Here is a 24,220-nt window from a genome sequence, read left to right as displayed (position 1 = left end):
CTTTTTCAAACAATAAAGTGTGTCTATGAAAAGTCTACAGCTAACATCCTACTTCCTGGTGAAAGACTGTTTTATTATTATTATTTTTTTATTAGTTTCTGCTTTATAACAAAGTGAATCAGTCATACATACACATCTGTTCCCACATCCCTTCCCTCTCGTGTCTCCCTCCCTCCCACCCTCCCTATCCCACCCCTCCAGGCAGTCACAAAGCACCGAGCTGATCTCCCTGTGCTGTGTGGCTGCTTCCCACTATCTATCTACCTTATGTTTGGTAGTGTATATATGTCCATGCCTCTCTTTCGCTTTGTCACAGCTTACCCTTCCCCCTCCCCATATCCTCAAGTCCCTCTGTTTCTTTATTCCTGTTTTACCCCTAGGTTCTTCATGACATTTTTTTTTCTTAAATTCCGTATATATGTGTTAGCATATGGTATTTGTCTTTCTCTTTCTGAGTTACTTCACTCTGTATGACAGACCCTAAGTCTATCCACCTCATTACAAATAGCTCAGTTTCATTTCTTTTTATGGCTGAGTAATATTCCATTGTATATATGTGCCACATCTTCTTTATCCATTCATCCGATGATGGACACTTAGGTTGTTTCCATCTCTGGGCTATTGTGAATAGAGCTGCAATGAACATTTTGGTACATGTCTCTTTTTGAATTATGGTTTTCTCAGGGTATATGCCTAGTAGTGGGATTGCTGGGTCATATGGTAGTTCTATTTTTAGTGTTTTAAGGAACCTCCATACTGTTCTCCATAGTGGCTGTACCAATTCACATTCCCACCAGCAGTGCAAGAGTGTTCCCTTTTCTCCACACCCTCTCCAGCATTTATTGTTTCTAGGAGGAATCAGTCTTAATAAAACATCAAATCAAGCCAAGAATAAAATTGAGTCATTGTAATGGTTTTAAAATATGTCTGCAAATTCTTTGATGTTCCCCCTTCCGAAAGATAGTCTTATTTCACTCTCAGTGTGGAGTGGACTTCATGACTCGCTTCTAATGAATAGGCTATGGCAGAAATACTTGTGTGTGACTAGGTCATAAAAGACATTGCAGCTTCTTCCTTGCTCACTCTCTCTCTTGGATTATTCACTCTGGGGGGGTGAGGAACCTACTGCCATGAATTCAGGCCATACAGAGGCCTACATAGCAAGAAACTGAGGCCTCCAGCTAACAGCCTTCTTGGAAATGGATTCCCTAGTCTCAGTCAAGACTTCAGATGACTGCAGCTTATGTCATATCTTGACTACAACCTCATGAAAAACTCTGAGCCAAAACTCAGAAAAATCCTGAGCTAAGCACTAGTGAATTCTTGAATGACAGAAACTGTGAGATAAGTATTTATTGTTTTAAGCCACTGACTTTGGGGTAATCTATTCTGCAGTAATAGATAACTAATACAATAATATAAAAGATTTCAACATTTGTTTTGAAATGAATAAGAATGAATTGAAAGGAACAGAAATGGAGGCCATCCATATTTTTCTTTTGAGGATCCATAGATTAAAAATATGAATAAATTATGCCCATTTCCATATGTGGAAATGGGCATAATTTGCATTTGAGCACTTTAAAATTGAACAAATAGCTTTCTACCCTTGACTACCCTTGACTCTCGTTGTATGTGACACTTAAGGTTTCATGGGTAAAAATTAGAACAAGTCATAGCGCCATAATCTGTCCTTTTAAACAGTGTTCCTGCAATAAGGAAGAGAAGGTTATAGGGCACCTTTGCCTAATACATGTCTCTCTGTGTGAGTTCTGTAACTCACAAAGCATTCCCAGTGCAAGGAAGCTGTCTAGAGACAACTGGCTAGGACATAGACCTTGGGAGCATGTAAAACCTGCCAATATCTTCTCTCTGATACAGATGTGTTGAATTAGTCTGTTTTCTTTTAAAAACAAAACAAAACTCATTTTATGAAATAGAGCAAAAAAATTAAGTTTTGAATATAATTTCCTTCTGTTTAGAAGAATACTTTTCTATTGTAGATGAGTTTGTTTTATTTGGCAGATAGAACAAAAATTAGATTCTAAATAAAATAATTTTCAAACTATGTCCTCAAGCAGTTATTCTGCCTCCTCCTTTTTACTGTCAAACTTCTTAAAAGAATAAACTACACAGCTTTTTTCCACTTTCTCCTCACTTGTATTCTCTTTGGCAAAATTACATTCAAACACACAAAAGGTACTGAAATTGTTCTTAAAGGTCACTGCCAACCTTCTAATTGCCAAATCCTATGACTTTGTCTCAATATTCATCCTTCTCAACCCTTCCACATAACACTGATGTCTCGCTTTCTGAAACTTTTCCCTTCTTAAACTTTCCTTGCACATCCCTGATTCTCCTCCTTTCTTCCTTTTGTTTTTCCTTCTCTGGCTTCCGAAGAATTTTCATTAAAATTCTCTCCTGTTTTTCTTCTGTTATTACTGTATGTACTGCATCAGTCTTATGATTTCAGGAATTGATTTTTCTATGGACTCACAAATTAATATTTCAGGATAGACTCTCTGATTGTCCCATGAGCCGTAATTGTCAATTAAGAGCCTTAATTGTCCCATGGCTTAATTCATCATCTCCTCTGACACTGGCTTCTCCCCTGAGCTACTGTTTCTTGGAGTCATGATACCATTGTCATAAGAGTCATTACACTTAAACTAGACTATTACAATAGCTTCTAACTGTTTACACCATTTTATATCTTTTTCCCATTTCCACACATTGAACACATGTTGTTAAATTACTGTCCATTCAGTACAGATACGATTACATTCCTCCTTTACTCAAACCTACAATGATTCTTCTACAAACACAAATTTTTCTTCAAACACCACCAATACAAATATACTTGGCATTCAAAGCCCTGAATAGTATATCACCATATCTATCCCAGTCTCTTTCCTACACATATCCTGTTTGCCAGACAATCTGGACTTGCTTTATGTTTGACATATGTTTCATCATTTGCTACCTCCCATTTTCTGTTCAGATCATTCTCTCTACGTTGAATACAGTTTCACCATTTATCTTGTCAACAGTTGGCCGTACCTCAAATATTGTGTTCTCTGTAAAGCTTTTCCTTATGTTCTCAACCAGACATAATCTCCGCTGCCTTTGCATTATATAGGATTTTATTTTTCTTCTCCTAACTTACAGAAAATATGCTTTTCCTCATCCAACTTACTAGATTATTAACGCCTTATTATATTTCACTCATCTTTGTATCCTCTACCACTCTTAGCACAGAGCTTGTTACATGAACACATAAATATGTGTTTAATTTTATTTTCTTCAGATCATTTTGCACTTATTGAATAAGTTGATTTGCAATCAAAACTAGAGGTTGGTTCAGTGCACTTTATACCATCTTCATTTATAAAAAGATTTCTGTGAGACTAACTTTTGAATAAGCCAATTGAGATAGATTACAAAGTTTTTCAATTTTATGTCAACACATAGTTTAATTTGCTGTATTTTTAGGAGAATATTAACAGCTATAACAAATAAACCTAAAATTTTTTGTAGGCTTAACTTGATAAGAAGTTGTTTTTGCGCATGTTAATAGTCCGGTTTGGGTATTACCAGGTAGCTCTCTCCGACAAGGTGACTGAGATGCCCTGCTTCCTTTTTTCTTATGGCTCCACCATCTCCTAGGGCCTTTAGTACATAGGTTAGAAGAAAATGAAGGAAAATCACCTGTTTTTCAGGCAAATAAGTACCAGATTTCATCAGTTCTAAAATACAAGTTGTATCAGTCACATTAGGCTAAGTTTTGCTGCAGAAAGAAACACCCTCAAAATATCAGTGGCTTATGACAACAAAAGTTTGCTTGTTACTTGCACTCTGTCCACTGTTGGTTGGCTGTGGCTCTATCCATCTCTTCTGCATTCTGACACCTAGGCTTCAGGAGCAGCTCCTGTCTGGGACATGGCTGACCTCAGGGTAGAAGGAAAAAAAGAAACTGGCTTAAAAAAAAAAAAAAGTGGCACATATCACTACCACACACACTCACTTTTATTTGGTCAAAGTAAGTTACATAGAGAAGCCAGATGTCAACAAGATGGAGGATTATATTTTTGCCATTGACACTGAAAGCCACATGGCCAAGGCTGACATCAACAATGCAGGGATGTGTACTCTTTCAACAAAAAGGAGCAGTGAATATTTTTAACAATAATACAATTTTTTTCACATTTTAGTATTTGTAAAATTAGGATGTTTCTTACAATCAGTGGTGAATTAAATTACTTGGAAGAATCTTTTTTCTCTTTAGAGATACAAAAGTAATAGTGCATCTTACAATCAATAACATCCTAGGTTTAAGGAAATTTGAGAGGCCTCAACTCTAAATGTGTTCATCTGATTCACCTATTGATTTCCAGGTGTGTGGATAGTTTTCAGATTAAACAGTAATATAGATTTAAAGAGTAAGTAGATATAAATTCTGTGTAGTTCAGATTCTTTACTACTGATCTAAACCTGTTTTAGAGTGCTTATTTTCAGTTCTGTAGTAGGAATAGCTATAAAAACATTAGAACAAAATGAGTGAGAGAATTTTCAAAGAGGAGAAAACAGAGAAACAATTAATGTACTAGAGTAGAGAGTTTAGAAATATGCCATGTATAAAATGTTATAAGAATGGCACCACAGATTTTTTTGGATTTGACACCGAAAGCAAAGACAATAAAAGCAAAAATAAACAAGTGGAACTACATCAAACTCGAAAGCTTCTGCATAGCAAAGGAAATCATTAACAAAATGAAGAGGCAACCTAGTGAATGGAAGAAAATGTTTGCAAATCATGTACCTGGTAAGGAGCTAATATCCAAAATATATAAAGAACTCATACAGGGCTTCCCTGGTGGCGCAGTGGTTGAGAATCTGCCTGCTAATGCAGGGGACACGGGTTCGAGCCCTGGTCTGGGAGGATCCCACATGCCGCGGAGCAACTAGACCCATGAGCCACAACTACTGAGCCTGCACGTCTGGAGCCTGTGCTCCTCAACAAGAGAGGCCGCGATAGTGAGAGGCCTGTGCACCGCGATGAAGAGTAGCCCCCGCTTGCCACAACTAGAGAAAGCCCACGCACAGAAACAAAGACCCAACGCAGCCAAAAATAAATTAATTAATTAATAAACTCCTACCCCCAACATCTTCTTTAAAAAAAAAAACTCATTAGAATACAGCAATAATTGACAGAATCTATAGAAAACACACTGAGCTACTTAAGGGGTAGTATAACATTATATTAAAAAAAAAGAACTCATACAACTCAATAGCAAAAAGCAAGCAATTTGATTTAAAAATGAGCAGAGGGTCTGAATAAGTATTTTTCCAAATGAGATGTACGGATGGCCAACAGGCAAAGGAATAGATGCTCAACATCACTAATCATCAGGGAAATGCAAATCAAAACCACAAGATATCACCTCACACCTGTGAGAATGGCTGTTATCAAAAAGATAAGAAATAGCAAGTGTTGGCGAGAATGTGGAGAAAAGGGAACCCTCGTGCACAGTTGGTGAGAATGTAAACTGGTGCAGCTACTGTGGAAAACAATATGGAGGTTCCTCAAAAAATTAAAAATAGAACTACCATATGATTCCACTTCTAGGTATTTATCTGAAGAAAACAAAAGCATGAATTTGAAAATATATATGCACCCCCATGTTCACTGAAGTATTGTTTACAATAACCAAGATATGGAAACAACCTTTTTAAGTTTCCATCGATGGATGAATGGGTAAAGATGTGGTTTATGTGTACAATGGAACACTATTCAACCATAAAAAGGGTACATCTTTTTGTAAGTGAAATAAGTAAAAGTGAAATAAGTGAAATAAGTCAAAGTGAAATAAGTGAAAGACAAATACCATATCATCTCACGTATATGTGGAATCTAAAAAAAATAATTTTTAAACCAAGATCATAGATACAGAGAATAGATTGATGGTTGCCAGAGGCAGGGGCTGAGTAGTGAGCAAAATAGGTGAAGGGAGTCAAAAGGTACAAATTTCCAGTTATGAAATAAGTATGCCACGGGGTTGTAATGTACAACATAGAAGCTATAGTTAATAATACTGTATTGCATATCTGAAAGTCGCCAAGAGAGTCAATGTTAAATGTTCTCATCACAAGAAAAAAATTCTGTAACTATGTATGGTGATGAGGGATGTTAACTAGACTTATTGTGGTGATCATTTCACAATATATACAAATATTGAATCATTATGCTGTACACCTAAAGCTAATATATTGTTTTATGTCATTTATACCTCGATAAAATTTTTTAAAAGATTGACACCACAAATTAATGGGAAAAATAAATTTTAGTATGTATAGTATTTGGAAAACTGGGTCACTATGTGGAAAAAATTTAGTTGGATCTCTATCTCACACCTGGTGAAAAAGATGGACTCCAGATGGATTAAGATCTACCTTAAAAAGTTAACACTAATAGAAAAGAATGCCAATTACCTAATGACATAAAGGTAGAGGAAGGCTTGTTAAACAAGATCCAGAAAATACAAATGATAAGGCAAAAAATGGTTGGATGTGGCTACATCAAAATTAAGGATTTCTATCAATGAAGGATGTCAAAATAATCTCACAGGTGATAAATCACAAGAAGGAATTTATAACATCTAAAACCAGCACGGAGTTTATACCTTGAATGTATAAGAATTCCTGAAAATTATCACAAAAAAACATAGGCAACCTCAAGAGCAAAATTTGGACAAAAGATATGGACAGAAATTGCACAAAAATTGCATTGTTTTTGTAGTAGGTCTTTGAAATCTAGTGTGCTTTTTACATTTAAGCACATGTCAAATTGCACTAGCCACATTTCAAGCGTTCAATCACCACTTAAACTCATCTATGCTATTTAAACTCATCTACCTTAGAAAGCTTCTTAACTCATCTGCCTCATCTGTTAAAGGGGAATCATGATAATACTACCAAATATAGTTGTTGTGAGGATTAAATCAGTCACACAGAAAGTATTTAACGTATGTTAATGTATACATAGTCACCAGATAGATAGATAGATAGATAGATATGGATAAGGATATAGATATTGGGCTGGCCAAAAAGTTCGTTTGGGTTTTTCTGTAAGATCTCACATAAGAGCGGGAAAAACCCGAACAAACTTTTTGGCCAACACAGTATATGTGGATAAAATCATGCCCCATACATTAACTTCAGGTAGCTTAAACACAGCAAACCATTTTTTCATGATTCAGGTACCTTCTATATGCTAATATGTAATATTATATAATCTAAATAGTGTCTTTGCTTGGTAACTATTGCAAAAGAAAATGTTTCATACATTTTTAAATAAAAGTAGAATATAACTTCATAATTGAAGACAGTCAGGGAGAAGGATTATACTCTTGTAAAGCTTGTTCTACGTTACCATTTTTGCTTTCTACACTGCTTGAAGTAGAATCCATACAGACAAAGGTAGATGCACCCTGAGCATTGTTCACTCTGAAACAGTGGTACTGATTGCCTTCTTTCACTTCTTCTGCCAAATTCATTCTTTACTTCAAGCTATTTTCTCCACCTAGAACTCTCTTCCTCCTTTCTGTGCTTGGCTGGCTGGCCTCTTTTTATTCTTCAGCTTTCAGTTTAAATGTCAGGTCTCAAGTTTACCCTGACCATCTTTCCTACAATATAGGTCTTGTCTTTTATTCTCCACCTCAGCATCACCTCACTTTTATTCTCCACCTCAGTTGTTTCCTTTGTGAACCTGTATCATAATTTATATATGTTCACTTTCTAATTTAGTTGTTCTTGTTTCTGTTACAAGATTTTTTACCACATCAGGGCAGGGCCTAGATCTCCTTTTGCTTACTAATGAAATCTCAGCAAGCAGCATAGTGCATGGCACAAAGTAGGCACCAAATATTTTTTGAATGAATTAACGAGTGGGTATGTGCTATTCCCTCATGTGTTAAGGAGCTTTCAAAGAAGGAAGTCACAGAAATGATTTCTTAAGCTAGTGTATCCACATCAAGAATCTACAAAAACTGCAGGAGTTTTTATGACATCCACTGAACTGTAAGTTCTACAAGGATAGGGACTATGTTTGAATTTGAAACTCAGTGCCTCCCAGCAGCCAGCCCGTCACATATTAGACATTCATATATATTTGTTGATTAACTGAATAGTTAATTCTGATGTGAAGTCTTAGGCCGGACGCCTATACCAGGAGGAATTTTACTTTAAGATAAAATTTAGGATGAGTTAGAAAGAAACATCATGTTTATAGGTGACTTAAAACCAGGATGCTATAATAGTAATACAATATATGTGTATTTTCTATTATATTTTTTCCTAAAAGGGACCTGTTGGTTCACCTGGAGAAGTTGGAATGACTGGAAGCACTGGTGAAAAGGTAATTTCTTTCATTGTTTTGTTCAATAGTAAGGATTCTAAGCTAAACTCAAAGGAGAGACAGTCATATGATATTTTATGAATTAGAAATTAGAAATTACTCATAACTTAAAATGCATTACCTGTACTGAATCTCTTAAATATATTGAAATATAGCTGATAGCATGTATGTTTCTAATTTTTAAAAGGCAGAGTACTCTTTTGGCTATAATGATGTGCTCTGAAGAGGAAAGATGAAATTGATGGTCTAGGTTTATGACTAGAAAATATTTAAATCTACTTATGAGAACAGGCTCCTAAAGGAAACAGTTTTGAAAGTGAAGAATAAGTTATCACTTTCCCTGATCCAAGTTTCAGTCACAAACTCTTTATATCCTCTTGGAATTCAGTATGAAGTTATTCAAGGATCTTTTTGGCTATTGTGATGGAAATTGTAATTTGCTTAAGAATTTCCTAGAAATCATTATCTTGGGAGTGATTTTCCATATTGATTTCAAATTTAAGAAAGTCTTTTTTTTAAAAAAGTAAGTAATTCTTTATTTGAAACCAGCAAGGGCATTTTCTTGAATTTTTTTTTAATAGAGTCTTATAATGAACTAGTAGGTAATAAACCAAAAACTTCGAGTCTTTGACTGAAACTGACTTGCTGAATATAAAGCAGAGCATGATAGTCTAATATGCAAGGCTACTCTTTGTGAATAATTAAGTAGAGCCAGGATTAGAAGTAAATTCGATAATATTCCAGTTATTTCCATCTGAAATTTTTTAATTTAAGTCAAACTCAGCATATTGGCTTGGCCAAAAGTTTCCTTCAGTTTTTAAGTAAAAAATAAAAGACACATTTTTCATTTTCACCAAGAACTTTATTAAACAACTTATTCACTGTTTTGTTCCACTACCTTTTCCCATTTTTCTGGCAACTTCATAATTCCATCTTCCCAAAACTTTTTATCTTTTTTGAGCAAAGAACTGTTCCAGGTGCCTTTTACAGTCTTCCAGGGAATTGAAATTTTTTTCCATTAAGAGAATTTTGTAAAGACCGAAACAAATGGATATCCGAAGGTGCAATGTCTGGTGAATACGGCAGATGAATCAGAACTTCCCAGCCAAGTTGTAACAGTTTTTATTTCTTGTCATCAGAGAAACATGTGGTCTTGCATTATCCTGATGGAAGATAATGAGTTTTCTGTTGACTAATTTCGGACGCTTTTTATCCAGTGCTGCTTTCAGTTGGTCTAACTGGGAGCAGTACTTGTTGGAATTAATCGTTTGGTTTTCTGGAAGGAGCTCATAATAGAGGGCTCCCTTCCAATCTCACCATATGTACAGCGTCAACTTCTTTAGTTGAAGACCGGCCTTTGGTGTGGTTGGTGGTGGTTCATTTCACTTGCCCCACCATCTCTTCCGTTCCACATTATTGTACAGTTTCCACTTTTCATTGCCCATCACAATTTGTTCTAAAAATGGAACATTTTTATTACGTTCTACTAGAGAATCAATGCAGAAATATGGTCAAGAAGGTTTTTTTTTTTTTTTTTTTTTTTGCTTAAATTATGTGAAACCCAAACATCAAAGCAATTAGTATAACCAAGCTGGTGGAAATGATTTTCAACGCTTGATTTGGATATTGTGCTATAATGTTGATTGTTCTCAATTAATGTCTTGATTTGATTGCTATCAACTTCAACTGGTCTACCTGACTGTGGAGCATCATCCAGCAAGAAACCTCTAGCACAGAACTTCGCAAACCACTTTTGAGACGTTTGATCAGTCACAGCACCTTCTCCATACACTGCACAAATCTTGTTTTTGCGTTTCAGTTGCGTTTTTACCTTTCTTGAAAGAATAAAGCATAATATGCAGGAAAATGTTGCTTTTTTCTTCCATCTTCAGTATTAAAATGACTACACAAAAATTCACCAATTTTGATAATATTTTTAAATGCACGCTGATATGACAGCTGTCATAATACAATCTAACAAAATTGTTTCGAATGAAGTTAAAGACAAGTAAGTGCTACTAGAGCCATCTTACGGAAAAAAACAAACGAACCTTTTGGCCAACCCAGTATTTAAAATTCATCATTTTTTCCCCACATCCAAACTGGTTTCTTCCCAATTATCTCATTTCTATTAGTATGCCTTATACCTATCTCTATTCTTCCAGTCTTCCAGAATAGATAGAGTGCACCTATCTTTGCATTTCCCTTTTCCTCCATCCTCTATGCCTAATCTTTTAGCAGGTCTTAGAGTTTCTGTTTACAATTTGTCCTTTCTAATAGTCGATCTACCCCCTCAGACGTACTCTTATTAGTTTATCTTAAATTTACCCTCTATCATATTTATGCTACCCTTTCCCTATCTTTTAATCCAGGCTACATACTATAAGCAGAAGACTAATTCTGATGGGTCATGATAAAGCATTTTGAAGAACCTTCATTAGCCTCCCTATTGTTGAAGGCTGTTAACGGCTCTACTTTGCTGTCAAGATACTATGTGATTTTGCTTAATCAGTTCATCCAACAAATTTTCTAATATTCTCCAGTATAAACCTTTCTTGCTCCCCATCTCATATTTCATACTTGTCCCTATTCTTATTCTTACTGTTTTCTTGGTTTAGAGTATCCTCTCCCCTTCCCTCTCTTTATTCAAAGCCAAACTACACTACTCAATTAAATTTCTATCTCCTCTGTAAAGTCTTTCCAGATTATTCTAATCCTTCCTGATTTCTTCCCTTCCTGGGTTTAGAATAAGTACCACACGATTCAAAATTTCATTGTCCTTTAATTGATTCATCTTTGTTAATGTCATGTTTTCAATTACTTGAGGGTAGAGTCTAAGTCAAATATCTGTTATATCTCTACAACTCTCACTTAGTACATTAAAAGTGATTGATATATACTTGTCAGTTTTTTTATTAACAATATAACAAATATAAAATGGCATCAGTTCAAAAAATTTAGATGGTTTTGTACTTTCTTCATTCTGGTTTAGTTACTTCTGTGTTAGGTTAAATTTTCTACACTAACATGTTGAAAAGTTTTGGAATTTTAATGTAAATCAGTTTAGACCTTTAATCTGCTGTGGCATATGTGATTATCATGATTATGCTTAATTGTGATGGACAGATTACAGAAATAAAATTTTGTTCAATGGTTATACACTTAATTTTTACAATATGCTTTCATACTTTTACAGTTCTTATATTTTATGTCTCAAAATTATAAGAATTTCTACTTGTAAAACTAGAATACGATGCATGCTCAGTTTTAAATCTTGATTATTCATAATTTCTATTTTTGTCATTTTAATAAGACTTTTTAGTATTTTATCCCTTAAAAAGTATCTTAAGAGGATTTTCATTAAAAGTCTAGCAAATTTAGAGTAAAAATGCAAAATTTGTAAATTTAAAAATTATTGAAAATTAGGATGAGTTTCCTGTCTAGGCTTAGCTCATTCATGACTAATTAACATGCCTCAATGTTTTTCTTTTTTCTTTGTTTTAAAAGGGAGAACGTGGAAATCCAGGGCCACTAGGTCCCCAGGGGGAAAAGGGCATTTTGGTAAGAGCTCAGTGATTTGAAAGATATGTGTCCAAAGAACATAATAAAGTTAAGGCATTCCAGAGGTGGAATTGCCTTGAATGAAGTTTAAGTAAGTGAAAAATGCTATTTTGTGGTAAATTTCCATTAGAATTTTCTTCTCCTCTAAACAGTTTACCATTCAGAATGCTGATTGACACTGAAAAGCATGCAAATCACATGGCTAGGTCGAATGAGCCTATAGTTTTAAGAGACGAATTAAACCATCCTAAGTTAGCTTAAGTGGATGAAGAAGAAAATTCAATGAGAATCTACTTTTTTTTATAGCCTAAAGTTTATATGGCACATATCATCATTGCCACTTTTCCGTAAGTTTGTGGTCACAATGTAATTATTTGATATGTGGAAGAGCAGAATCCAGAATTCATCTTACATTCTTTTACCTTTAAGACAGTAATAGCTGATAAATTTTATATCTAGATTGCAGTTTTTTCATTTATTAAAGTTTCTAAATGTGATAGAAATGAACAATTATTTTCAATTAAAGAATCTTGCTTTCAGAAAATATACTGTGATGGATCTGGTATACCTAATGCTATCTACAAATTCATTTTACATAAATTTTTGCTCAGTTTTAACTTCTGTACTATGAATAGAGCACTGTAAGATTATGTTTTTACCTATCTCCAATTGCTGTCAACTACGAAGTTTAATATACCCATAAGGCTAATTAATTTCATGAATTATTGACTCCTAAGGCATTCTCTGAATCATTTGAATATGGTTAAACCACAAAGGGTGTGTTCCTTCTGAAATGTGACAGGCTAAAGTATTTGTACACATTCACATTTCTTTTATTTTTTAACATCTTTATTGGAGTATAATTGCTTTACAATGGTGTGTTAGTTTCTGCTTTATAACGAAGTGAATCAGCTATACGTATACATATATCCCCATATGCCCTCCCTCTTGTGTCTCCCTCCCACACTCCCTATCCCACCCCTCTAGGTGGACACAAAGCACCGAGATGATCTCCCTGTGCTATGTGGCTGCTTCTCACTAGCTAGCTATTTTACATTTGGTGGTATACATAAATCTATGCCACTCTCTCACTTCGTCCCAGCTTACCCTTCCCACTCCCCATATCCTCAAGTCCATTCTCTACATCTGCATCTTTATTCCTGTCCTGCCCCTAGGTTATTCAGAACCTTTTTTTTTTCTTTTAGATTCCATATATATGTGTTAGCATATGGTTTGTGATTTTTATCCTTCTGACTTACTTCACTCTGTACGACAGACTCTAGGTCCATCCACCTCACTGCAAATAACTCAATTTCATTTCTTTTTATGGCTGAGTGATATTCCATTGTATATATGTGCCACATCTTCTTTATCCATTCAGCTGTCAATGGACACTTAGGTTGCTTCCATGTCCTGGCTATTGTAAATAGTGCAGCAATGAACATTGTGGTACATGACTGTTTGAATTATGGTTTTCTCAGGGTATATGCCCAGTAGAGGGATTGCTGGGTCATATGGTAGTTCTATTTTTCGTTTTTTAAGGAACCTCCATACTGTTCTCCATAGTGGCTGTACCAATTTACATTCCCACCAACAGTGCAAAAGGGCTCCCTTTTCTCCACACCCTCTCCAGCATTTATTATTTATAGATTTTTTCATGATGGCCATTCTGACCTGTGTGAGATGATAGCTCATTGTAGTTTTGATTTGCATTTCTCTAATGATTAGTGATGTTGAGCATCTTTTCATGTGCCTCTTGACTATCTGTATGTCTTCTTTGGAGAAATGTCTGTTTAGGTCTTCTGCCCATTTTTGGATTGGGTTGTTTGTTTTTTGGATATTGAGCTGCATGAGCTGCCTGTAAATTTTGGAGATTAATCCTTTGTCAGTTGCTTCATTTGCAAATATTTTCTCCCATTCTGAGGGCTGTCTACTCGGCTTGTTTATGGTTTCCTTTGCTGTGCAAAAGCTTCTAAGTTTCATTAGGTCCCATTTGTTTAATTTTGTTTTTATTTCCATTTCTCTAGGAGGTGGGTCAGAAAGGATCTTGCTGTGATTTATGTCATAGAGTGTTCTGCCTATGTTTTCCTCTAACAGTTTTATAGTGTCTGGCCTTACATTTGGGTCTTTAATCCATTTTGAGTTTATTTTTATGTATGGTGTTAGGGATTGTTCTAATTTCATTCTTTTCCATGTAGCTGTCCAGTTTTCCCAGCACCACTAATTGAAGAGGCTGTCTTTTCTCTATTATATATTCTTGCCTCCTTTATCAAAAATAAGGTGACCATATGTGTGTGGGTTTACCTCTGGTCTTTCTATCCTGTTCCATTGATCTATATTTTTGTTTTTGTGCCAGTACTATACTGTCTTGGTTACTGTAGCTTTGTAGTATACTCTGAAGTCCAGGAACCTAATTCCTCCAGCTCCATTTTTCTTTTTCAAGATTCCTTTGGCTATTCCGGGTCTTTTGTGTTTCCATATAAATTGTGAAATTTTTTGTTCTGCTTCTGTAAAAAATGTCATTGGTAGTTTGATAGGGATTGCACTGAATCTGTAGATTGCTTTGGGTAGTGTAGTCATTTTCACAAGGTTGATTCTTCCAATCCAAGAACATGGTATATCTCTCCATCTGTTGGTATCATCTTTAATTTCTTTCATCAGAGTCTTATAGTTTTCTGCATGCAGGTCTTTTGTCTCCTCAGGTAGGTTTATTCCTAGGTATTTTATTCTTTTTGTTGCAATGGTAAATGGGAGTGTTTCCTTATTTTCTCTTTCAGATTTTTCATCATTAGTGTATAGGAATGCAAGAGATTTCTATGCATTAATTTTGTATCCTGCTACTTTACCAAATGCATTGATTACCTCTAGTAGTTTTCTGGTAGCATCTTTAGGATTCTCCATGTATAGTGTCATTTCATCTGCAAACAGTGACAGCTCGACTTCTTCTTTTCCGATTTGGATTCCTTTTATTTCTTTTTCTTCTCTCATTACTGAGGCTAAGACTTCCAAAACTATGTTGAATAATAGTGGTGAGAGTGGACACCCTTGTCTTGTTCCTGATCTTAGAGGAAATGGTTTCAGTTTTTCACTGAGAATGATGCTAGCTGTGGGTTTGTCATATATGGCCTTTATTATGTTGAGGAAAGTTCCCTCTGTGCCTACTTTCTAGAGGGTTTTTATCATAAATGGGTGTTGAATTTTGTTGAAAGCTTTTTCTGTATCTATTGAGATGATCTTATGGTTTTTCTCCTTCAATTTTTTAATATGGTTTATCACGTTGGTTGATTTGCCTATATTGAAAAATCCTTGCATTCCTGGGGTAAACCTCACTTGATCATGGTGTATGATCCTTTTCATGTGCTGTTGGATTCTGTTTGCTAGTATTATGTTAAGGATTTTTGCACCCATGTTCATCAGTGATATTGGCCTGTAGTTTTCTTTCTTTGTGACATCTTTGTCTGGTTTTGGTATCAGGGTGATGGTGGCCTTGTAGAATGAGTTTGGGAGTGTTCCTCCCTCTGCTATATTTTGGAAGAGTTTGAGAAGGATAGGTGTTAGCTCTTCTCTAAATGTTTGATAGAATTCGCCTGTGAAGCCGTCTGGTCCTGGGCTTTTGTTTGTTGCAAGATTTTTAATCACAGTCTCAATTTCAGTGCTTGTGATTAGTCTGTTTATATTTTCTGTTTCTTCCTGGTTCAGTCTCCGAAGGTTGTGCTTTTCTAAGAATTTGTTCACTTCTTCCAAGTTGTCCATTTTATTGGCATATAGTTGCTTGTAGTAATCTCTCATGATCCTTTGTATTTCTGCAGTGTCCGTTGTTACTTCTCCTTTTTCATTTCTTATTCTATTGATTTGAGTCTTCTCCCTTTTTTTCCTGATGAGTCTGGCTAATGGTTTATCAATTTTGTTTATCTTTTCAAAGAACCAGCTTTTAGTTTTATTGATCTTTGCTATTGTTTCCTTCATTTCTTTTTCATTTATTTCTGAACTGATTTTTATGATTTCTTTCCTTTTGCTAACTTTGGGGTTTTTTGCTCTTCTTTCTCTAATTGCTTTAGGTGTAAGGTTAGGTTATTTATTTTAGATGTTTCTTGTTTCTTGAGGTAGGATTGTATTGCTATAAACTTCCCTCTTAGAACTGCTTTTGCTGATTCCTATAGGTTTTGGGTCACCATGTTTTCATTTTCATTTGTTTCTAGGTATTTGACTTCCTCTTTGAATTCTTCACTGGTCTCTTGGTTATTTAGTAGCATATTGTTTAGCCTCCATGTGTTTGTATTTTTCACAGATTTTTTCCTGTAATTGATATCTACTCTCATAGCATTGTGGTCAGAAAAGATACTTGGTACGATTTCAATTTTCTTAAATTTACTGAGGCTTGATTTGTGACCCAAGATATGATCTATCCTGGAGAATATTCCATGAGCACTTGAGAAGAAAGTGCATTTTGTTGTTTTTGGATGGAATGTCCTATAAATATCAATTAAGCCCATCTTGTTTAATGTGTCATTTAAAGCTTGTGTTTCCTTATTTCCTTTCATTTTGGATCATCTGTCCATTGGTGAAACTGGGATGTTAAAGTCCCCTGCTATGGTTGTGTTACTGTCGATTTCCCTTTTTATGGCTGTTAGCATTTGCCTTATTTATTGTGGTGCTCCTATGTTGGGTGCATAAATTTTTACAATTGTTATATCTTCTTCTTGGATTGATCACTTGATCCTTACATCGTGTCCTTCATTGTCTTTTGTAATAGACTTTATTTTAAAGTCTATTTTGTGTGATATGAGTATTGCTCTTCCAGCTTTCTTTTGATTTCCATTTGTATGGAATATATTTTTCTATCCCCTCACTTTCAGTCTGTCTGTGTCCCTAGGTCTGAAGTGGGTCTCTTTTAGACAGCATACATACAGTTCTTGTTTTTGTATCCATTCAGCCAGTCTATGTCTTTTGGTTGGAGCATTTAATCCATTACATTTAAGGTAGTTATTGATATTTATATTCTTATTACCATTTTCTTTATTGTTTTGGGTTTGTTACTGTAGGTCTTTTCCTTCTCTTGTGTTTCTTGCCTAGAGAAGTTCCTTTAGCATTTGTTGTAAAGCTGGTTTGCTGGTGCTGAATTCTGTTAGCTTTTGATTGTCTGGAAAGGTTTTAATTTCTCTGTCGAATCTGATTGAGATTCTTGCTGAGTATAGTAGATCTTAGCTGTAGTTTTTTCCCTTTCATCACTTTAAATATGTCCTGCCACTCCCTTCTGTCTTGCAGAGTTTCTGCTGAAAAATCAGCTGTTAACCTAATGGGGATTCCCTTGTATGTTATTTGTTGCTTTTCCCTTGCTGCTTTTAATATTTTTTCTTTGTATTTAATTTTTGATAGTTTGGTTAATATGTTTATTGGCATGTTTATCCTAGGATTTGTCCTGTATGGGACTCTCTGCACTTCCTGGCCTTGATTGACTATATCCTTTCCCATATTAGGGAATTTTTCAACTATAATCTCTTCAAATATTCTCTCAGTCCCTTTCTTTTTCTCTTCTTCTTACACTCCTATAATTCGAATGTTGGTGCGTTTAATGTTGTCCCAGAGGTCTCTGAGACTGTCCTCAGTTCTTTTCATTCTTTTTTCTTTATTCTGCTCTGCAGTAGTTATGTCAACTATTTTATCTTCCAAGTCATTTATCCATTCTTCTGCCTGAGTTATTCTACTATTGAGTCCTTCTAGATAATTTTTAATTTATTTATTGTGTTGATCATCATTGTTTGTTTGTTCTTTAGTTCTTCTAGGTCCTTGTTAATAGTTTCTTGTATTTTCTCCATTCTATTTCCAAGATTTTGGATCATCTTTACTATCATTACTCTGAATTATTTGTCAGGTAGAATGCCTGTTTCCTCTTCATTTGCTTGGTCTGTTGGGTTTTTACCTCGCTCCTTCATCTTCTGTGTGTTTCTGTCTTCTCATTTTGCTTACCTTAGTGTGTTTGGGGTCTCCTTTTTGCAGGCTGCAGGTTCGTAGTTCCCATTATTTTTGGTGTCTGCCCCCAGTGGCTAAGGTTGGTTCAGTGGGTTGTGTAGGCTTCCTGGTGGAGGGGACTAGTGCCTGTGTTCTGGTGGATGAGGCTGGATCTTGTCTTTCTGGTAGGCAGGACCATGTCCGGTGGTTTGTGTTGGGGTGTCTGTGACCTTTTTATGATTTTAGGCAGTCTCTCTGCTAATGGGTGGGGTTGTGTTCCTGCCTTGCTAGTTGTTTGGTATAGGGTGTCCAACACTGTAGCTTGCTGGTCGTTGAGTGAAGCTGGGTCTTAGCGTTGAGATGGAGATCTCTGGGAGAGCTTTCACTGTTCGATATTAACATGGAGCTGGAAGGTCTCTGGTCTACCAGTGTCTTGAACTCAGCTCTCCCACCTCAGAGGCACAGGCCTGACACCCAGCCAGAGCACGAAGACCCACTCAGCCTCATGGCTGCTGGTCTTGGAGTCCCCTGGAGAGGCCCACGTTTCTTAATTATTGAATTCCCTGACATCTGAAAATGATATGATTTCACAATCTATATAACATAATATACATCTATTCATAGCATAACACAACCTACAGATATGTGAGATGAATATTCTCTTCTCAGTAGGTTATAATATGTGATTCTGGCTAGCAGACTTCATTTCTAGGGGCAAAGAGTTTCTAATAAAAGTATACCCATCTTCTATGTAAACATTTTTTATTTATATTGTCTATCTCTGGAACAGTTCCTGTGGCCTCTTATGTCTTGGATAGTAGAGGGAGATCTTATCACATTATCACTTTTAGTTACTATTTATAATTTACTTGTTTGTCTTCAATGAAAATAATTAGATGTGATGGAGAATTTATGTCTTTTATATTTTTGCTTAAATTATAGGGATATCCAGGTCCTCCTGGGGTTCCAGGAGCCATGGGTCCACTGGGATTACCTGTAAGTATAGAAAAGACTTCTCTTCCCAGTCAGTGCAAAACACTCTAGAATATATCATCGTATCTTGAACCTCCTCACTTCTACTTGCTCTATTATTTACTGCTCACTTCTAATAGTATAGTTCTGCAACGTAAAATAAAAAACATCTAAACTTTATTTTGAATAACCACATATAAGAAAACAGAGTCAGTAATCAAGCTTAAACCTATTGGACGAACAAATCACAAGCAGAATTTCCAACATGTTGTTCTTAGAAATTTCCACATATTCTCAAACTGATAAAATTCATGGAAAATATACCTTTATTCAAAAACTGAGTTTTGAAAAACTCCATTTGTGGTTACAGAAAGATAATGAAGCCTTATCTCTAAAGAGAAAGTTTGCTTATTAAAATTTGAAAGTTATTGTGAACTTAAGTGTGAAGAATATCAGCCTTTGTGATCCCCTAAGCAGAACTATTATCAGAAATGGTTTATGCTGTTTTGTGAAGCTTCTGTTTTGAAGATAAGCCCTATCTTCCAGTATACTGATAGATGTGTCATTGACTTCTAAAATGAGGAAGACTGATCTAGGGCACAGTTGCCAATCTTTTTACTCGTGTAAGATAAGAAATAGATTTGAGATGCTGTGAAAGTTCACTGGTTTTATCTACCTCTGTTATATAGATAAATAAATTTTGTCTTCTAAGCACTGGAGACCATTGGGTATAAAAATAATTCATTGTACTTGACTTAGTAACAAATAACAACTTAATCTTCTTTTAAGGCTATTTTTTTGTGGCATGTAAATTTGGAAAATTCTGTGACATTTTTCATGGTAACAGAAAAAAATCTATTTTTATGTGATGGGATTATCATATCTAGAGTAATGAGAAAGAAATCTTGCAAAAGTAGCCATTGCTTCTTTGATGGACCAGGAATATTAGACTGGTCAGACTGGCTAAGTGGGTGTCTCCCTTATGTGTTGTGTCTCCCACCACCATATGTGCTCATCCTAAAAACTATGTGGTCAGTGAATATTAAATACTTCCCATTTTTTTTCAGGGTATAAATACTTAGAAATTAAATTTCTCCAAATTGTAGACTATGTCAGAAGCAGAATATTGGGGGAGGGTAGTATGGTATTTGTTTAATAATTAAAGCATATTTTTAAAGGAGACTAATCAATTTTATTTTAAGAATTTCCAAGGAGAATTACATATCATAAGAAAGGTTGTAACTACTGTTCTCATAACATTCCTGTTAATTCTATGACTGATTTTTAAATTTTCAACATGTAGGGCCCTGTGGGGGCAAGAGGATCACCTGGGAGTCCAGGTCCTAAAGGACGAAGAGTAAGTTATCTAATCAAGGAAGTGCATTAACCTTTTTAAAAATGGCATCATAAATAGTGATGCGTTCAGCAAAAATAGCTCTATATCTTCTAGATCATGCTTAGAAGTTGTTGGGTTTTTTCTTGTTTTCATTATATTAGATGACCTACCTACATTAATTTAAATGTAATTCATAATCATTTGTATTTATAAAACCATACTTTTCCATTTTGTGTTTTAGAAATTTCACTTATTGACAAAGAATTCTTCTTTCTTATTCCCAACTTCCAGTTTCATTCTTTGGGGGAATTGTGAACGCAAAGATGTTTAAATTATTCTTCTACTCACAAGAGACTTCTATAGCAAGGGATAGTAACAGCATGACAGAATAAGAGTGATAAGAAGTAGAATAAGAATACACAGGATGACTAAGAGTTTATTCACTGTAAATAAGAGGTAATATGTCATCATTGTCTAATAATTATGCATAAGAATTAAATTAAAACCTTTCACTCTTTAAGTCTTTTAAACATTAAATCCTTTTTTTTTTTCTTTAAAGAAATAAGAACCACCATTTATTGCATGCCTGTCACGTGCCAGGCACTTTTACATATACCATCTAACCTAATACTCAAAACCACTCTAGGATGGAGAGGCATTTATCTCAGATATCACAGTTGAGGAAAACGGGGCTCAGAGAGTTTAAGTATATGAACTGTAGACACGCAGGTCTATGGCACAACCAAGATTCAAACCTTAGTGTGTCTGATTCCAAACCCAATGCTTATTCAATACCCCTATTGAATTCTAGAGTATTTTTCCTTGATTAATTTGAATATGTGGGCTTTAAGAACTCTGTTTTCTCCCTTGGCTTTACCTTGACTTTTACAGCCAGTGAAGAAAATATTTTAAAATTCTAAAAACATGGCCTCCAAATAACAAAGTTGTTTTTTTTTTTTAACTGCCATTTTCCAGTTGGCAAATGGGAGAAAAATGCTCAGTTTAAAATAACAACTTTAGGAATTCACTGGCAGTCCAGTGGTTAGGATTTGGTGCTGTCACTAAGATCCTGCAAGCTGTGCAGCATGGCCAAAAGAAAGAAAGAAAAGAAAAGAAAATAGGCAAAATAAATAAATAACGACTTTAATTTCATGTGCTGTGTTTTAGGTGAAGATTAAAAAAAGAGAGCAAATTTTTATATATTGTCATTTCTTTTCTGAAAAACTATTTTCCTTTCTGGTTTATGGATTTACAGTCTATAAATAATCCTGATGGCCACATCTATTTTAGCCCAAATGAGATTTAAAATAATAAAAAAAACCTCATGGAAGATGATCTGTACTCTGTCATTTTAGTGGTCTGTACCCTGCCAGCATTCAGTACTTGGTCAGGTCAAATGTGTTTATTCAACTTTGTATTACTCACAGTGGGAAAGTTCAACCAGTTTTGTGAACGATTTTAAAAAACAGAAATACTTGCTTTGGTTAGCTAAGTAATTGAGGTCTTATTGATTATCCAGGCATAAGCCATGTACCTAAGCAAGATATGTTTCTGAACCACTTGTACTATCTGATAAGTCATATGGAAAGTTCATATTCCCTGCAGTTTTCTAACCTCCCTGTGATCCTTGGGCAAATTATTACTCTTTTCTGATTTGACACTTTGTTTTCAATTCTCACCTCTTCAAGTGTCTATTTTCCTCTCATCCTCCAAATATGTTTTACTGATTTGTTCCCAAATGTCTTCTCATAATTATTTAAATATTAAATTATTTAAAGTATTTTCTAAACAAGGTTTTTTTGTTTAGAAATAAAGGCTTTATTTAATGCAAAAGTGCCTCCTTTATAGGAGAGTATTTCAAATAATCAGTGAACATTGGGAATATCAAAAAGAACTAAAGACCAGAATATTTGGGAAAGAATATAGTATTATGAAGTTCCATTCTAATTATCACCTAGTATCTTCTTCTCCCATCAATCCATTCTCCAATCTATTCTCCACTATAGATGTGATCGTAATAAATACCCTTTCGAATATTTTTCACTCACAAAAAAATGAGAATATATTATATGTTCAGCCCACAGGGATAAATGACAAAAGTATCTGGCTGGGAATTCCTGTGCCCCAGCCCTTCCTTGCTACCCCAAAGGCTGAGGGGGTCAATAGTTCCAACACACCTGTAACACTTTATGACACACAACTGTGTCACAGTACATTGGAGGGGAAGCTAGGCACATTTGCACTAGGGGGCCACACAAAGAACTCTCATTATGAAACTAGTGCTTGTATGCCCTTGCTGTTCTGCCTGTGATTTGTACTGTTATCATAGGTGAACATGCAAACATCATGAATGGTAGGACCACAACCCAAGGAGTCTGCCTGTCCTTCTGCTTCTCTCCTATCCATCCATCTGCCATTCATCTATCTAACATTTACTGATATAATACCATCTGTCAGACACTCTCTTACTATCATGGAGGATTCAAGGTTAACTTTTTCTTAGATCTAACACATAGATTTTACGGTTTAATGACTTACAGTCCAGTGGCTTTTAAAGTATCATACAATATTGACAGAGAATAGCAGAAGCTCAGACAAGCAACAGTACCTGCCATCTCAGGAAATAACCTAAACAACTTAGTATTATGAAAATTTTTCTAACTAGTTTTATGAAGATTGTGTAATCCTGCCCCTTATGTAACTGAAAAAAATAACAGGATTGGCTGAAAATATTCATGTAGTTTGAGATTGTTTGATGGGAGAGTTACCTGTAGCCAACTTTAACTTTTCCAAAAGAGGATAAAGAAAAGATTAGATTTTTTTTAACTTAACCAGAATACATTCTTCAAGAGCTTTATAGGTAGAGATTTTAAGGCAGGTATTAGAAAAAATAACTTTATACCCAATTAGGTACCTATTATAATATTGCTTGTCTAATTTTCTTATAGCTTGTCCTGAAGCTTGTTATGTCTCAGGAGTCAAAGAATAACTCCAGGGATAACTTTTACAACCAATATCAAAGTGAAACTGGCAGATATTGATAAAGCTAAGCTTTTAGCTAATGAACCAACCCTTAACTGAAGCATAGAGAGGACCAAACTTTCCTAGAGTTCTGCCAGCCTTAACCTCTTAACTAGAAATCTCAGGCTTTATAGCCTTTAATTAGATATAATTGTTGTACTTAGACATTTTTTTAACTTAATGTGGCTATCTTTGTCATCACAGTGGGAGCAGAATCTTCTCTTTCTTTTTTCCCTGTCTAGTCCTGGTTTAGTAAATGAAATAATAAATGTGAAAGTACTTTTAAGTAAAAATATTTTTTAATGGAAAACATTAAAAAAATGAGTGATTATCATTAAAGTATTCCTTAATTTTGGAGGGAGTTACTTTCAACTATAATACCAATCAGCATTTTACTCATGTTTAATATTCATTTTGTAAACTTCTTCTAAACTTCACGTCCTCTATTTCAGCCTTAATTCACTTGATAGCAGGATTACATCTATTTATTTTTTAACATTTGAAAAAATATTATAAACTTAATAAAGCACAGTTATTCATAGTCTTTAGACATTTAGACATTATGTGAATCAGGGTACTCACTTATATTGATATCTGCAGGCTTCAGTTGCTTCATCTTAAAAAGCAGGGTTTAGACTAGTTCAGCTTTGACAGTGGGTGATCTATGTGCTGAGGCAGAAACTGGCAGTTAATTATGAGACTTTCTTCCTGAGCTCAATGCAGCCTTTTCTACATATATATCTAGGCAACCACTTAATCTTATTTTTATCTAAGAAATGAGACTTTTTTCAATCATTTTTGGACCAAAGAATTTTTAAAAATTCTTTTTAATGTATTACTCTATGTTTGGGGGCCTTTTGAAGCTTTATCCTTATGGCTGCTAACTTTGAAACCTAGACAGAATGACTTCTAACTCTAGCATTAGCCTTAATCTACCAGGATCTACCATGTGGTTGGTTGTCTAGAGT

General features: G+C 35.0%; 1 protein-coding gene across 4 annotated transcripts in view; it reads left to right on the top strand.

The window, feature by feature from the left end:
- COL24A1 (collagen type XXIV alpha 1 chain) overlaps nucleotides 1-24,220 on the top strand; it is a 404,516-nt gene that overhangs the window by 230,100 nt on the left and 150,196 nt on the right. For all 4 annotated transcript variants that reach the window (XM_060090037.1, XM_060090036.1, XM_060090035.1 and 1 more), the window contains exons 25-28: nucleotides 8,360-8,413; nucleotides 11,921-11,974; nucleotides 18,866-18,919; nucleotides 20,199-20,252. In XM_060090037.1, the coding sequence (XP_059946020.1) occupies nucleotides 8,360-8,413; nucleotides 11,921-11,974; nucleotides 18,866-18,919; nucleotides 20,199-20,252 (216 nt within the window). The remainder of the gene's footprint in view (nucleotides 1-8,359; nucleotides 8,414-11,920; nucleotides 11,975-18,865; nucleotides 18,920-20,198; nucleotides 20,253-24,220) is intronic.

Source organism: Mesoplodon densirostris, chromosome 2 (genome assembly GCF_025265405.1).
Source record: "Mesoplodon densirostris isolate mMesDen1 chromosome 2, mMesDen1 primary haplotype, whole genome shotgun sequence".
Classification (NCBI taxonomy): Eukaryota; Metazoa; Chordata; class Mammalia; order Artiodactyla; family Ziphiidae; genus Mesoplodon; species Mesoplodon densirostris.
The sequence above is the reverse complement of the archived record's forward strand: the minus strand, read 5'-3'. Positions and strand labels throughout refer to the sequence as shown.